Source organism: Panthera onca, chromosome B4 (genome assembly GCF_046562875.1).
Source record: "Panthera onca isolate mPanOnc1 chromosome B4, mPanOnc1 haplotype 2, whole genome shotgun sequence".
In the NCBI taxonomy this organism is placed as follows: Eukaryota; Metazoa; Chordata; class Mammalia; order Carnivora; family Felidae; genus Panthera; species Panthera onca.
The window spans coordinates 124,586,738-124,601,350 of NC_138345.1; the positions used below are offsets into that span (position 1 = coordinate 124,586,738).

Sequence of the window (14,613 nt, forward strand, 5' to 3'; positions counted from 1 at the left end):
TGACAGCTGTTAAATTTGGCAAAATCTATAAAGTGCCTACTTTGAATTAAGGAATAACTACTAAAATTAGCGTGCATGGAGGTACTTACATTGGCCCTTGTTACTTGAGTCTGAGGATCTATCAACCTGAAATTTTAAGACACGCGTTATATTACACATGTTGGAGAAACCTGTATTCTTAGAAGAGTCTAGAAGTTCAGAATGAAATCACACAAATGCCCTTCAAATATGAAACTATAAGGCCCGGCCGCAGCAAGGCGAGATGGCTCCATGGGACTGTCCAAAGGGAGCATGCGCCATGGGTCTGCCTGTGCTGAACCCCATGTAGTTGAAGCTCCGGGAACAGCTTTATGGAAGACTGTAACAACTGGAGACTTTCACATTTCAGTGCTTATCCAAAGGGGCAGCATTAGAATTCTTCACAGTTCTGATGTAGAATATAGACAGATCATATTCTGTACAGCCTGCTTCTCAGAAGACATTTACTATGGTCGTTTCCTTGAAGTCTAATTTTTTTCCCCTAAATATGGGGTGGGGTGAGAAAACAGTCAACAGATTTTAGCAAAACTACTCTGTGTCAGTTTGGGTGTGGGGGAACACGGTCTTATAAGAAGGTATATTCTAGGGGTGCCTGGGTGGCTCAGTTGGTTGTCAGGCTCTTCAACACTAGCTCAGGTCCTGATGCCAGAGTCATGGGATTGAACCCCGCATTGGGCTCCGAGCTGGGCCTGGAGCCTGCCTGAGATGCTCTCTCCCTCTCTCTGCCCCTCCCCACTCACACGCCTGCTTGCTCTCTCAAAAAGCACAACAAAACAAGACAAAAAAGGAAAACTTCTGTCCTATTTATAGAAGGAATAGCACATATTCTTTCTCCCCTTCCCCTCTCTCCTGCTCATGCTCAAAAATAAAAAAAATTTTAATTAAAAAAGAAGGTATTCTAGATGTATTCTTTAACAAAACTTTAAGCAGCATCTAATAACCAGGCTGATGTATCTGCAAAGTACACTGCATTAGAGAATCTATTGCTGTCATACATACATATAAATTTCTACTTTCTAAACATGGTATTATTTATTGATTTGCTATAAATTCTGTGGGCGAAAGCAAAAAATCTATTCTCGGTCTTAAAAAAATGGTTAGTATTCCATTTATATGAAATGTCCCAAACAGGCAAATACATACACACAGAATATTAGTGTTTCGTGGCTGTATGGGGGGGGGGGGGTTAAGAAAAGGGAATGAGGGCTCACGGGTATGGGTTTTCTCTGGGGATGATGAAAATACTCGAAAACTGTGGTAACTAATGGTTGCACAACTCTGAATATACTGAAAACACTTCAGATGGGCGAGCTGTATGGGAAGTTAGATCTCAGGAAAGCAGTCATCCCCCCCAGAAAGGCTGCGGTTGGAAATACGTGCGGTTCAAGTATGGGCCTCACCACAGTCAGAGGGCTCTGGGCTGGCTGCTCGACTGTGCCCTTGTGTAAGTCACCCTGACTCTTCCAGACTCATCTGTAAAAGTGGGAAAAGGACCCCACTTCAAAGAGGTGGTTAAGACAGTAAGAAAATGTGTATGGAATTTTACACATTTACAAGCTAAATACATGTTTTCTTCATGTCCCTATTAATTTGTATGAATTTAAAGATTTAAAAAATATACCTCATAAACGGTCCCCCTCAAGTAAAGTTTCTTAGGTATTTTGTAAAACTTTTCCATAAATGTGAACTTAAAACATGCATATTTTGTGAGTAACTTAAAAGGTTGCTATCTTAAACAGGTAATACGGACTTGCCTAAGATCTGATTTTCAGAGCGCCTGGGTGGCCCAGTCAAGCGTCCAACTTCAGCTCAGGTCATGATCTCATGGTTCAGGAGTTCGAGCCCTGCACGGGGCTCTGTGCTGACATCTCAGAGACCGGAGGCTGTTTTGGATCCTGTGTTTCCCTCTCTGCCCCTCTCTCCCTCCCTCTCTCTCTCAAAAATAAACATTAAAAAAAAGATCTGATTTTCTGTGGGACTTCTCATTTGTCTCAAAACATGAATTCCAATGCAGGGATCTGTGTGTGGAAACTGTGGTGAAATATACCTAACATAAAATGGACTATTGCAGACTAATGGACTATTTAGTACATTTACCACACTGTACAACCATTACCACTGCCTGGTTCCAAACATCTTCATCACCTCAAGAGGAAGCTACACACCCATCAGACAGTCACTTCCATTCTTTCTCCTCTCAGCTTCTGGCAACCACTAACCTGCTTTCCATCCTGGACACTTCAGATACAGGATCAAACAAAATGGCTGACATCTTCCACCGAGCATGTTTTCAGGGTTCGAGAATGTTGTACCACACATCAGGACGTCATTTCTCTTTAAGGCTGCCTCCTACTCTGCTGTGTTAAATACCCCATCTCGTCTATCAATTTGTTGATGGAGTTGGGATTGTTTCCACTTTTTGGCTACCGTGAACCACGAACATTTGTGTAAACTCAGTTATCTGAACAGTTTTCAATTCTTCCGGCTGTCTACCAGGGCTGGCAATCTACGTTTAACTCCCAGAGAAGCTGCCGAACCATTTCCCAAAGTGGCTGAACGGTTTTAACTATTCCCACCGGCAACGGATTCCAATTTTTTCACACCCTAACACTTGGTATTTTCCTTTTTATTACAGCCCTCTAAGTGAGCTGAAGCGATATCTCACTGTGGACTTGATGTGCATTTCTCTAATAACGAGTGACACTGGGCATCTTTTCACATGTGCTTGTTGGCCATTTGTAGATCTCCCCTGGAGAAATGTCTACTCAGGTCCTTGGTCCATTTTTTTGGTTTTTGGTCTTTTTGTTGATTCTTATAAGAGTTCTTTATATATTCTGAACATATAGCTTTATTAGATACATGATTTGCAAATATTTTCTCCCGTTCTGTGGGCTTTGTACTTTGATAGTGTTCATTTGATGTACTGTGATTTTTCACAATGCTTTTACGTATATTTACTCTGTTCTTATTGGTGGAGATTACAGGAACGATGAGCCAATGCCTATAAAGGGTGCAGGGCATGCTTGGAGAAAAGCTTTAAATAAAGTTTTATTCATAAGAAACTTACTCTCAGTAGAAGGTGTATAATGAAACGAAAAAGACTGGTTTTAATGAATGGAAGAAACTATATTCTGACTTTAACAAAGTCCTATTTAACTTTTTGAAGCTAACATTTACTGAGCACTTATGCCAGTTGTGGTTGTATACATGTTTGATGTGCATTAACTCATGTAGTCTTTGTGTCAGCCCCATGCAGTGTGGATACAGTTATTTTCATCTCATAGCCCAAGAAGCTGATGCACAGAGGTTAAACTCGCCCAGGTCATATAACTAATGAAGGCCAAAGCCAGGGATAAACGGAGACATTCTGCCTCTAAAGCAGTGCCTGTGATCTCACAGGAATAAAATGTAAACCTCATATACATGATCTGAAATTTTCTAGCAGTCACATCAAAAAGATGTGTATCAAGTTACACATAAAGTGTATCAAGTTAATGTCACCTAACAGATCTAAAATACTACCAGGATATGTTATTAATATAAAAATTAATGGCATATTTTGCATTCTTTTTGGGGGGTTAGTATGAGACCTTAGAAGCTTGCTATATGTATTTTACACTTAGAACATTTTAACTCAGACTGTCATTCCGTTTCAAGTGCTACATGTGAGTCCAGTATTGGATGGTGAAACTTCATAAAGCCTGTGCTAACCATGGCTTGACGGTCCTTTGCCGTCACTCATACAGATCTTATTACCTACAACTCCAAATCACGTAGTTAACATCACTTGGCTTATTTTCACCCCAACAAATATTAATCAGATTTTACTTGTGGTGGTCTAATGATCTCAGGTAGGTTCATGTTCTTTTTTACTGTTGTTAATTTTTATAAGTAGTACTGCATTCAAAAATGAAAATTCTGGGGCACCTGGGTGGCTCAGTCACTTAAACGTCCGACTCTTGATTTCGGCTCAGGTCGTGATCTCACGGTTGTGGGACTGAGCCCCACGTCAGGCTCTGTGTTGACAGTGCAGAGCCTGCTTGGGATTCTCTGTCTCGCTCTCTCTCTGCTCCTCCCCCCACTCGTGTGCTCTCACAAAGTAAACAAACATTTAAAAAAGAAAAAAAAAACCCTTTCTTTTTCAAGCTCTGAGATATACTGAGCAATTCTTCAGTGATGGCATCATCACGAACGAGAGGACTCATTCACCACTAAGTCTCTGAGGGTACCCACTCCTTAGGGGAACAGCTTCTATCCACCGTATCTTGTAAAAGCAGAACGTACAAAGGAACAGGGCCAAGACAAGAGTAGCATCTTCACTTAATCCGATCAAATATTCTAGTATGAACATTCTAGGTGAGTAAATGTGCCTTAAACGGGGAATCAGGTAAAGCTGTAAGGGTCTGAAACGAAACATACCTCAGAGTCTGACTGGTGACCATCAGATGGGACTCTGTCGTACGGAAGATGTTGTGAATTGCCCGAGCGGCCAATACTTGTCTCATGGCTTCGTAAATCACTTCAGTAGTGTTGTCTGTTTTGACTGCCATCGAGCCCAAAAACCGAACTACAAACATCTGCTGCAAAAGGGAATCTGCAAGAGAGCGTTTTCTGCTCAGGATCACATTTGCTTCCTGCCTGCTGCCGGTCTGAGAACAGGCAGAAGACCTCAGGTCTGGTCTGCCTCCTGCGGAGGGCTTCCCGGCAAATTCCTCAACACAGTGTCGAAGCCCTGAATCGCCTACTGGCTACATTTTGGCTCTTTGGAATGACTTCGTTAGACTAGAAAAGCACCTCTTTGTGCATCCGTAAGATGAAAAGGCAGTACCACACGACCATCCTTCTAACGCTAAAACTCTAGGTGGCGGTATATACGTCTTTTCTCTGAAAATAAGAGCTTCTCTGCTAGATGACAGAAAATTCATTCCTCGGGCCCACTGATAAAGTCCTCTTGAAGAAGAAAATCCATCTGAAGAACAGAAGACCTGATTGGGGGCTCATCCAGTTCACACATATTGTGCATTACTGAAGGGCAGCGACGATCTCCCAGGAGCTAATGGCACATCTCCAACTACTCTGCTTACCAGATTCTAGTAAACTGCCAGCACTGGCCCCCTGATAATGGCACATAATTGACAAGACTGGGTAACTGCAACCATAACTGGAAGATCACAGAGGTTTAAAGGTTTTGTTTTTTTTTTTTCTGTAAGAATAATTCACTTTTCCACCATTTTAAACTAAGATGGCTACTTTTTCCTCCCTCGATCTATTAGTGTCTTTGCCCCTAAAAATAACTTAAGGGTTAAAAGAGGAGAAAAATATAATTAATGTAATATTATAAGAAGTGACTCCCACATGAAGACAGTTTTTACAAGTTCGGAAGTTTTTTTTGTGGAGGCTTTATGGGGTGGCCTATATGGAAGGTCAGCTAGAGATGGGGCGGCAGACCTGAGGCACAGCCTGTTAGCCTCCTTCCTTCCTTCCATCGGCCCCCTTTCTGCCCGATTCCGTACGAGGTGCCGACTCTCAAGTCCTGCTTTTAAGTCTGAGGAAGCGGCATCTCATTCTAACGCTGCTCTCAGGCTCCAGGCGTGAGGCCCTCAACTGCCTCCGCTCTGCGGAGTGCTAGGTTACGGTCAGCTCTGCTGGGTGTGCTCTTAGGTACTAGAAGAATGTAATCAAACGTCAAAAATCTGAACTTGAACAAAGTAAAAACCACTGAGCCATGTCATCTTCAAACACAAGAATGAGCTGTTATGTGTGTTTTCGGCATTCTGAAACGAAACAGCATATTCATGTCTCACCCAGATTGCATTTTATTGTGACCGCTTTATCCTCTTTGAATCTGTTTTGTAGTAATCTGGTCTCTGCAGGAGCTACAGAAAGGGTAAGGATGGGGCCAACACTGTGACACAAGTGGAGAATCTGTCCACATCCCTGCGGGTTTCATTTAAGACCTGCCTTCCCTGTACACATCCTAATGAGTTTTCAGAGAAGGACAGACCCGTGGGTCATAATTTCAATTCATACCTTCAAGGCCCAGCTCTCCAGAACATGATTCCGCTCCTCGTTTCAATGGCCCTCGCCATTCTGTGAAGGGGAAAGAGCAAGCACACAGACCACCCGCTCACCTTCTGCTTCTGGAAAGGTCTCATCCTCAGTTTCACCAAAAGGGTTGATGCGCCTAGGGAAACGGCCAGAGGCACACAATCAAGACATTTCTGGCCAAGAGGACACTCAGTCAGAATGGCAACAGTGTCTGGAGATGGGGGTGGACACAAGAGACACCCAAGGTCACTTTCATTTCTCCCCGCGGTAACCTCCCTGAGCCCGCACCTGCTCCCCCGGTTCTGGTCCAGGAATTCTGTGGCAGGAAGGACGATGTCAAACTGGATAGGTGTTCCCGGTGCGATGAGCTCATCGGCGTTGTCGGCACGGACAGCTGCTTGGGACACAATCTTGTCATCTTCTGTCTCTGCATTTCTCAGGTTCTGACTGGAGTATAAAATAGGGGGGAAATAAATCCCTTTTAATCTATGCCTTTATGATCAAAAGAACACATGCTGAGCACTGATGTGACTTTTACAAATAGATAAGGGTGAAGATTTCAGTCAATCCTTCAACTCCTTCTACAAACAAATCTTCACAAAACGTCATTCGTGTCCTTGGTTTAACCCCTTCAGATCCCCCCACAGTGAGCTCTGCTGCCCAGCATTCTGCGTTGTCATATCACTTAACACACGGTCTGCTGATTTTCTGGATCTTTCTCCCTGTGAGACAGGTTTTTGAGGGCGGGGGCTACAGCTAAATCATATTTGTTACTTGGTATAAAGGCGGCACTCAAAACCGTTAACTGAACGGATAAATACACCTTGGCCTGCGTTCAATCACAACCTGGCTTTAACTTCCCGAGAGCCCCCTGCCGCTCCTGTAACGCACCCTCCACCAGAGGGAGCTACACCAACACACCACAAGCTTTTCCTTCTTTCAGTCTCCATCCCAATCCTCTTTCCCGCCAGAACAAATTCCTCTCCATCCACTAAGCCCGTCAAGCCAGCCCGACCCTCTGTCCTCTGCACTCCAGTGTTTCTTCCCAGTGAGCCCCGGGACAGTCTCGTGTGTCTGAACGTCCTGAGCTCGGCACCGTGTCCACACAAGCTGCAGGTGAGACGGTGGCCCGTGACAGGAGAGAGCTGCCAGTACGGTGACCAGTCACGTGCCACCGCGTGTCTTCTCTTTCAGTGACAGGATGCTGTAAGAGCAGGTCTCATGTCTTTATAATCTCTCCCCAGCTGGAGTGTAAACCCCTTTGAGGGACAAAGAATGTCAAAATATTTTCATTTCTTCCGTTATCTGGAGCCCAAGACGTCTCTCCGATACCCTTCTGTTCCTCGTTCTCAAGTCTGTCGGTAACTGAACGCACCGTATGCAAACTACTCTTAAGACAGCCGATCGGCAGATGAGCGCACTGACCGGACAGTGGACGGAAACACGACACAGGCTTGTAGACAGTCACCGCGAGGAGAGACCGCTCTGCTTCAGCTCCCTGTGACAGGAGAGGAGAGAGCGTGCGGTCTCTGGAGCCCCGGAGTAATTCTGAGGGCGCTGGGTTGCCAGGTGGGGGAGCCAGACTGGGAACCGAAGTCTCCCCACGGCCGGTCGTCGTTTTCCCACCGTGTCACACCGCTTCGGTCCAAAGTGGCACAGCGGCATCTGGTCTTTACGAGAGGGGCACGAATTTGTAAGTGGTGAGCACGGGAGGAAGGCAGGAGAAGTTCGGAGGGAAGAGGGTGCGTCCGAGATGCTGGCTCCCCAGAGAGACTCAGGGGAGAGAACACCAGGAAGAGGGAGCGGGCCGGGGTCGTGGAGGGCTGTGACACCGTCGGGTGAGGTCTGCACTTGACTCTACGTTCCCGGGAGCCACTGAACACTCTGAACCCAGGAGGGACATGACGGAGCACCCCGTGATCGCCACGTCACCAACTCCAATGGACACTTGGCGACCACTGTCCTACGTCACACACCCCACATCAAAGCATCTAACGTAGGTGAGCTCTCCCCTCCTTAAAACTCTTCTTTCTCGGTTCCTGCTGATTCCACTTTTCCCTGGTGTTTCTTGGTGGCTTTTACAGGTTCCTTCCCTTCTATTCCAAATGTTGGCGATCTTCAGGATTCGGTCCTAGGCTCCTCCCTTGTCCTTCTACGCTCGCTCCCAAGATGATCTCTCTCGCCCTGCTGCGTCCATGCCGATGAGTTCCTGATTCATGTGCTCGGCCCTGGGATTTCCTCTGTGCTGCAGACTCGTATCAGGAACGTGACCACCGGCTCGTGCCGCGGGCCCCTCAATCTTCTGTCCAGAAGTGAGAGAACCCGATACCCACTCCTTTTCATCTCAATACGCCACCACCTGTCCGGGTGCTCGAGCCAGACTGCGGTCGCCCTCTTGGTCTGCCCCTTTCCCTCCACTCATATCTCCTTCTAGCACAAGTCCTTCAGATTTTGCCTCCAAAATAAGCCCCCCATGACATCTACTTTCGCCTCCTCTGCCACAATCCTGGTTTGAGATGCCACGGCCTCCTGACTGTGCTCAGTCACGGGCTTGCCCAGCTTGCCCAGCTCAGTTCCGTGTCCTGCACAGCAGCCAGAGCTGCCCCCGGACGACGTCAAGTGAGTCACCTCTCCTCTCTGCCACGCACACATCTACCTCCCTGAACCCTTGGACGGCTCCCACCGTTCCTGACCATGCCTGCCTGCCTGCCTTCCTTCGGGAGCTGTTCCTGGCCCCACGCTCCCCAGCCGGTCCTGCTCCCCCAGTGAGACTGGCCTCCCCCCAGTTCTCCCGACACACCAAGTGCTCTGCCCGCCAGCCTCCTCAGCTGCTCCGGGAACGCAGGCCACCTGGCTCTTTGCGAGAGTGGCCACTCCTCATCCTTCACTTCTCAGTCTGAATACCGTCTCCACGGCCAGGCCTCTTCAGGACAGCACCTTCTTTAACACCAGCGCGGCTTTTCCCCATTTTAACCAAGTATTTATTTACCCTCCGCCTGGCTTTACCGACAAGACTCAGCTTTACGCCCCAGCCCAGTGCCTGGGCACAGAGCAGACACCCCACAAACCGACCCTTGACTAGCTGGATAAACGAGTGCGCGTTAGAGATACGCTACCTGGGGAGGAGGGGAAGGCCACGTGTGAGGCCTGCTTGGGACTGAACAGCAGCTTGTTCCCAAGATCACAGTTTCCCTGCTCCTTCCCCCTCTGTCAGCAAAACATTTCCTCCTTCTGAATGAGCTGACCCTAAAGAGAGATCCGCCCTCTCCCACCTCCCCCCCACAGCTCTGGGCCATCTGGCGGCCACATCTGTCACCCTTCCAGGCTCAGTGTCGGTTCAGCCGACTGGCTAGAGGATTCTGCCGCGTGACTGACTTATTCCCCAACAGGGAGAAAAATCAGCTCTTGAATTAATTAAATCTGAGCCACAGACTCTTTCAGAAAACCAGCCACCTCTTTAGTAACGCTAATTAAACCACACACTGTCACCCTAGCAAGATAGTGTTTTCAGGAACGGAAAGGGACCTGGGAGGTCATCTAGTTTTGCCTCTTCCCGTGTCAAAGTCGAGGAGACAGGCACAGAGAGCTGACCTGCTCCAGGCCACCCAGCTGTGTTCAAGGCAGAGCCATCAGAGAGTCCCCAAACTCCAAAGCCAGCACCCTGCAGTGCGCCTTCTCTGTCCCCAAGGCCGTACAGGGAGGAACAGTGCCATCACCCACGACGACGAGGCCCAAGGACAAGCGCTCAGACTGCCGTCCTCAGAGCCGCCCTTAGCAACACGCTCCCCGCACAAACTGTGGGATCCAACACCTGAGCGTGACCCGCTGCCTCATGCCCACTTTCGTCACCTTCGCTCACGTGCACGGTTTCAGCTACTGCTGCTGTAGCAGACACCCCGTCCGGTGACCCCACCCTGCCCTCCGCCCGCCACGCCTCAGACCCTGTGTCCTACACCCGCAGTGCCGCAGGCCACTCTTTCTACACGGGGGTCACCCCCTTCTCAGGGCTCCCAGTTCTGCTCCACAGCCCAGCACCGGGCTGGTAAGCAGGGCACCCAAGTCTTTCGCGATCGAACTTCCGACTCTCCCGGCCTGATCGCGGCTCCTTCCCACGTGCCCCGTGCTGCGCGCACACTGGCTCCCCCTTCACAGAGCCCAGACCCTGGGAAGTTCGCTCTTAGCTTTCCAATCACTTTTCTCTAGAGACATGCGATAATATCTGCAGATCATTTACGTAATGGGGTTCCTTCTACCGTGCCTCCGAAAAATGGTCACCAAACACAGTCCTAACTGTCATTTACCTCGGATGTTGTGCTTTCATTAGCAGCCCTCTATGATTACAACCTTCTTACTATTTAACCAAATGGAGCGTCCCATTAAGAAAGAAGGTGGGATTCTGGGAATAAACCCCAAAGCCATATTCAAAACAAGAATGAAGGCAGAGGCAGGAAAATATTCACCGTAAACGATAATAGCAAACTCAGGAAAGGGAGACTACCTAAACATTCAACTGCTAATAAATCAAGGAAGAGAGTGTGTAGTTATCATAAGGAACAATGACGAGAAGTGTAAAAATATGAAAAATACACGCGAAAAAGCAAGATTAACGCACAAAGGCCTGGGCAGTAACACAGACCACTGTTCCGGACCTCAAAAAAGTTCTCGTTTTGGTTCCAGAACTGTTGATGTGGACAGGAAATGTGCGACTCCCTGGGCAGCAGCCCCTCGGTGCAAGTCCTACGTGCTGGGACTGCGGCCGGCCAGGTGCTCCAGCAGGAAGACGCTCTGGACTCACGCAGCCAGTGGCTCCTGCCCCTCCCCTCCCCTCCCCCGGCAGTCCTTACTGCTTCTGTAGAACAGACCCGACACCATCCCTCCGTGCCGGGTGAGGACAGGAGGACTCCTGCCGATTCCCAACACCTCAATACAGAAAAGCCACTTCTCCACGGTCCTTTAGTTACCTGGGGCACGAGCTTTCTGGTTTTTTCCCAAAACTCGTAATGGGGGTCACTGCTTGGAGAGCCGTCTGATTCAACTTGATGGCGACGGCCTACAAGGGCACAGGAGGACACGCTCAGTCCGGCAGGGGTGCTGACCCTTCAGACCGAGCGAGGGGCGGGGACACAGGTAAGGGCGTGCGAGTTACCTCTGGGTTGTCAGTCAGGTAGATCTGTCTGGAGATGTTGTTTATGGCGCAGATCCACTGTGGAGAGAGGGCGTTAGAAACCTGCTGGATCCCAGTCACCGGCTAGGCCAGGACAAAAATGAAAGAACAAAAGCTTTACCTCTTCGTTTTCCTTTCTGCTTTCTGCCTGGAGGATTATTCCCCTGAAATAAAGCGCATTCAAGTCAGTGCTCCCCAGATCTCGGTGACCGAAGCTTACTCCACATTCACTGAAGTCAGCTGGGTCCCAAAGAGAAGGACCACAAAAGGCACCATGACCGGAAAGAAAAAATGGGGCTCTGGCTTGCTGCTCATCCACTGTGTGATCCTGGACGACACTTCCTTCCCCTGGGCCTGTGCTTTCCCATCGAAAAGTGAGCAGCTGGGCTCAGGTCTACTAGCTCAAGTCTGTGCGTCCACAGGCACAGACTTCTCGTTGGCCCCTTAGATGATCAGGGCAACCCCTCCTCCCAGCCACGCCCAGAGAAGCCAGACACTCCGCTTTCCCACCGAGGGGAACAGGACAAAAATAATACTGCCCTGCCCTTGGTGAGGGCTTAACCCTTCCCAGGGACCCCACAGCTATGTGAGGTGGGAGCACGGACCTCAGCCCTACTTTACATGTGAGGAAACCAAGGAGTTAACTGCCCGGGACCACGACTGGGATCCCAGGCCTCTCCTGCCGTCCAGGAGGAAGGGTGAGGTCTGAAGTTGCTCTGCGAACCTGGGAGGGGAGCCGGTCAGCACTGTACCAGCTTGCCAGAACATGCTACCGTCCAGACAGAATCTCAGCTCCGAACCCCACCCGGAAGCAAACGCGAGCAGAGCCAGCTCCCATGGAAGGATGGCCGGCCCCACTCCTGGGGGCTCAGTTTGAAGCTCCTGCTCCAGAGGGGACCCCATTGCAATGGGATCTGTGAATGACTCCAAGTGACCTCTTCTGGGCCCCTGAGGCACGCGGGGGTCTGTGGGGACAGCACGTTCCCACAGGGAGTGCCGTGGCTGAGGACACCGCCCAGTTTGTCTCCAGTTTCAGCCGGAACAGCAGGCTCCCCAGGCGGGTCTGCCCGCCCTCCGCCCCAGCACAGTACACAGAGCTGGTCTGGGAACAGGCAGGGGTGGCCACGGCCTTCTCTACAGATCTTTGCCGACAAACGACTCTCCTGTGGCTGCCTCCCACACAGAGACACAGAGGCCCGGTCTCCTCCAGGGCCGCAGACAAAGCCGCACTGGGACTCCTCACATGAGGCAGACTGGATCCCACAGGGGTGCCGTGTGCTTGCTTAAAGAGAGCATAAAACAACCTCCCCAAAGACCAATGATCCCCGGAGGGGGCCTCTCCCATGGAGGGCTGGCATGGAGGGACGCGCCAGGAGGCCCCGGGCAGGGGTGGGGTCACTACCCTTGCTCTCCTCCCAAATAAGACCCGCGTGGCGTACGATTTTCCATTGGGAGTGGTGATCTGGAAGCAGTATCGTCGGTCTTCACAATCCACTGCCATCACCGAGCAGTTGTCCAGGTCCTGGATCAGGCCCCCGGCAACAGCTCCCCGGGGTTGACACATGAGGTTCCCGCCTTGCGTGAAGAAGTAAAGCCGCTCCCAGGTGGTGGTGACCAACCCTGTTTTACTGCGAGAATCGTGACTTTAGAGAGCCCGTCAGTGCTCGGAAGCCCGCGCAGAACCTCAAGGTCTTGCTGCCTCTTTACCAGTGTTGGTGGCATTTTAGAAAAAATGCTTCTCTACATTAAAGCAAAACTGCAAACGCAGAGCAGCTGAAGAGGCAAACTGTAGCTGGAGTGACCTGGAAGTCACGGGCTCTGCCCACTCGGGGGAATGCCTACCCAGGGCTCGCTCCGGCACGTGCCCACCCTACAGCAGCCAGACGCTGGCTTCTCCCCGAGACCTGGAAACAGGAGCTGTAAACCGAGACGGTCCACTAAGACACAGACCGAACTATCTAAATCTAGTGAGAGTCACCAGGGTCACCCTGGCTCACAGAACCCAGAATTCCGGGGACATTAACTAGGTTGAGTTTTGCTCCAACTGGATGTTACTCTGGTTTTGTGGGCTGCTTGCAAGAGGAATATCCAGTAACTGGCAAGTAACACCAGAATCTTGTAGGATTTTCCATCCGTATAAACTAAAGGAGATACTTAACTTGGGATCTCAACAAGTGGGGAGAGCCTTGAGGAGCTCCATGTTGGTAAGAAAACAGCCGGCAATTCCTCTCTGTAGCTCTTCTATCTGTGAGGTATCAGGTGCACTTACCTGATTCAATGTTTCTCGAGTTGCAACTATGTGCAAGGCACTAGGTTTCCTGCCTCCATGATTGCAATTATTTCGCAAAACTGGAACTAGCTAACGTGTGAGTGCCTATTCCCTGCTAGGAACGAGTTCATTTAGTGGGACTCATTGCCAGCTGTTTCACGGGTGACACGACTGAGACCGGCCATGGGGTCTGACTGAACCAAAGCCAGAGTGTTCACCACACCGGACAGCCTCCGTCTGCTCTTGGATACAAGGAAGCCTGATCATCCTCTCTTTGATTCAGCCTACATGGACCCGGATGACCCGGAAGGCCTACAGGCCCCGATGCCAGTCTCAGCTGCGGGCCCCGAGCACACTGCTCTCACACGTCAGCGGCCTGGGCTAAGGGCGGGGTGGGATAGGAGCTCTCAACGGTCCGAGCTGATGACGGTTAAGAGCAGGCTATCTGCACATGGCCACGGTCACCAGGGACGGGGTGACCCGCCCCTCAGAGTCCACAAACAGGCCTCTTACAAGGCTGTTTCAAGCCCCTCTCTCGGCTCTTTGGGCCCCGAGCCTCAGAGGCTTCCTGCGTGGCAGGTGGGAGGGGCACTGTGCGGGAGTCCTTCCCCACCCTCCCCTGCCCCAGCCCTCCCTTCCCCCTCTGAGGGAAAACCGATTTTAGAAAAAGAGGCCAGCAACGGCATTCTCACTTTCTAAGATTCAGGTAACCAGCCTTCTGGATGAGGTTCCTGTTGATCTGTGGTGCAGCCACATCAAAGTCTGGAGCGTAAACAGACTCCTCGACAGAAAGCAGTTCTTGCTGCGACACCCGCATCTTTTCCGCTTCGGCTTCTAGTTCCACCTGAATGCTTAAGACAGAAGGCGTCAGGTCAGCGGCTCCTCACGGCCAACCGAGTGCTGCCGAGCCACAGATGGCGGAGCTGTCCCCGCGGCTTCCTGCCCCATGAAGGGAGCTCAGACCCCAGACGCTGGAGATCGAGGGGACTCAAGTCCACGTTGCTAAAAATGTTTACATGACTGCTGTTTGAAAACAGAACAGGTTGGCCACTGGCCAGCGCCCCAACCCAGCGAAACAATCTCTCTGCTGACA

The 14,613-nt window shown here is 50.1% G+C and overlaps 1 protein-coding gene across 3 annotated transcripts in view; it reads right to left on the minus strand.

The window, feature by feature from the left end:
* The window catches only part of APPL2 (adaptor protein, phosphotyrosine interacting with PH domain and leucine zipper 2), a 53,868-nt gene that overhangs the window by 3,345 nt on the left and 35,910 nt on the right, over positions 1–14,613 (minus strand). For all 3 annotated transcript variants that reach the window (XM_078449527.2, XM_078449528.2, XM_078449526.2), the window contains 9 exons: positions 14,213–14,371; positions 12,691–12,879; positions 11,373–11,415; positions 11,234–11,290; positions 11,049–11,137; positions 6,376–6,534; positions 6,171–6,223; positions 4,459–4,633; positions 90–126 (listed from right to left, as the gene is read on the minus strand). In XM_078449527.2, the coding sequence (XP_078305653.2) occupies positions 90–126; positions 4,459–4,633; positions 6,171–6,223; positions 6,376–6,534; positions 11,049–11,137; positions 11,234–11,290; positions 11,373–11,415; positions 12,691–12,879; positions 14,213–14,371 (961 nt within the window). The remainder of the gene's footprint in view (positions 1–89; positions 127–4,458; positions 4,634–6,170; positions 6,224–6,375; positions 6,535–11,048; positions 11,138–11,233; positions 11,291–11,372; positions 11,416–12,690; positions 12,880–14,212; positions 14,372–14,613) is intronic.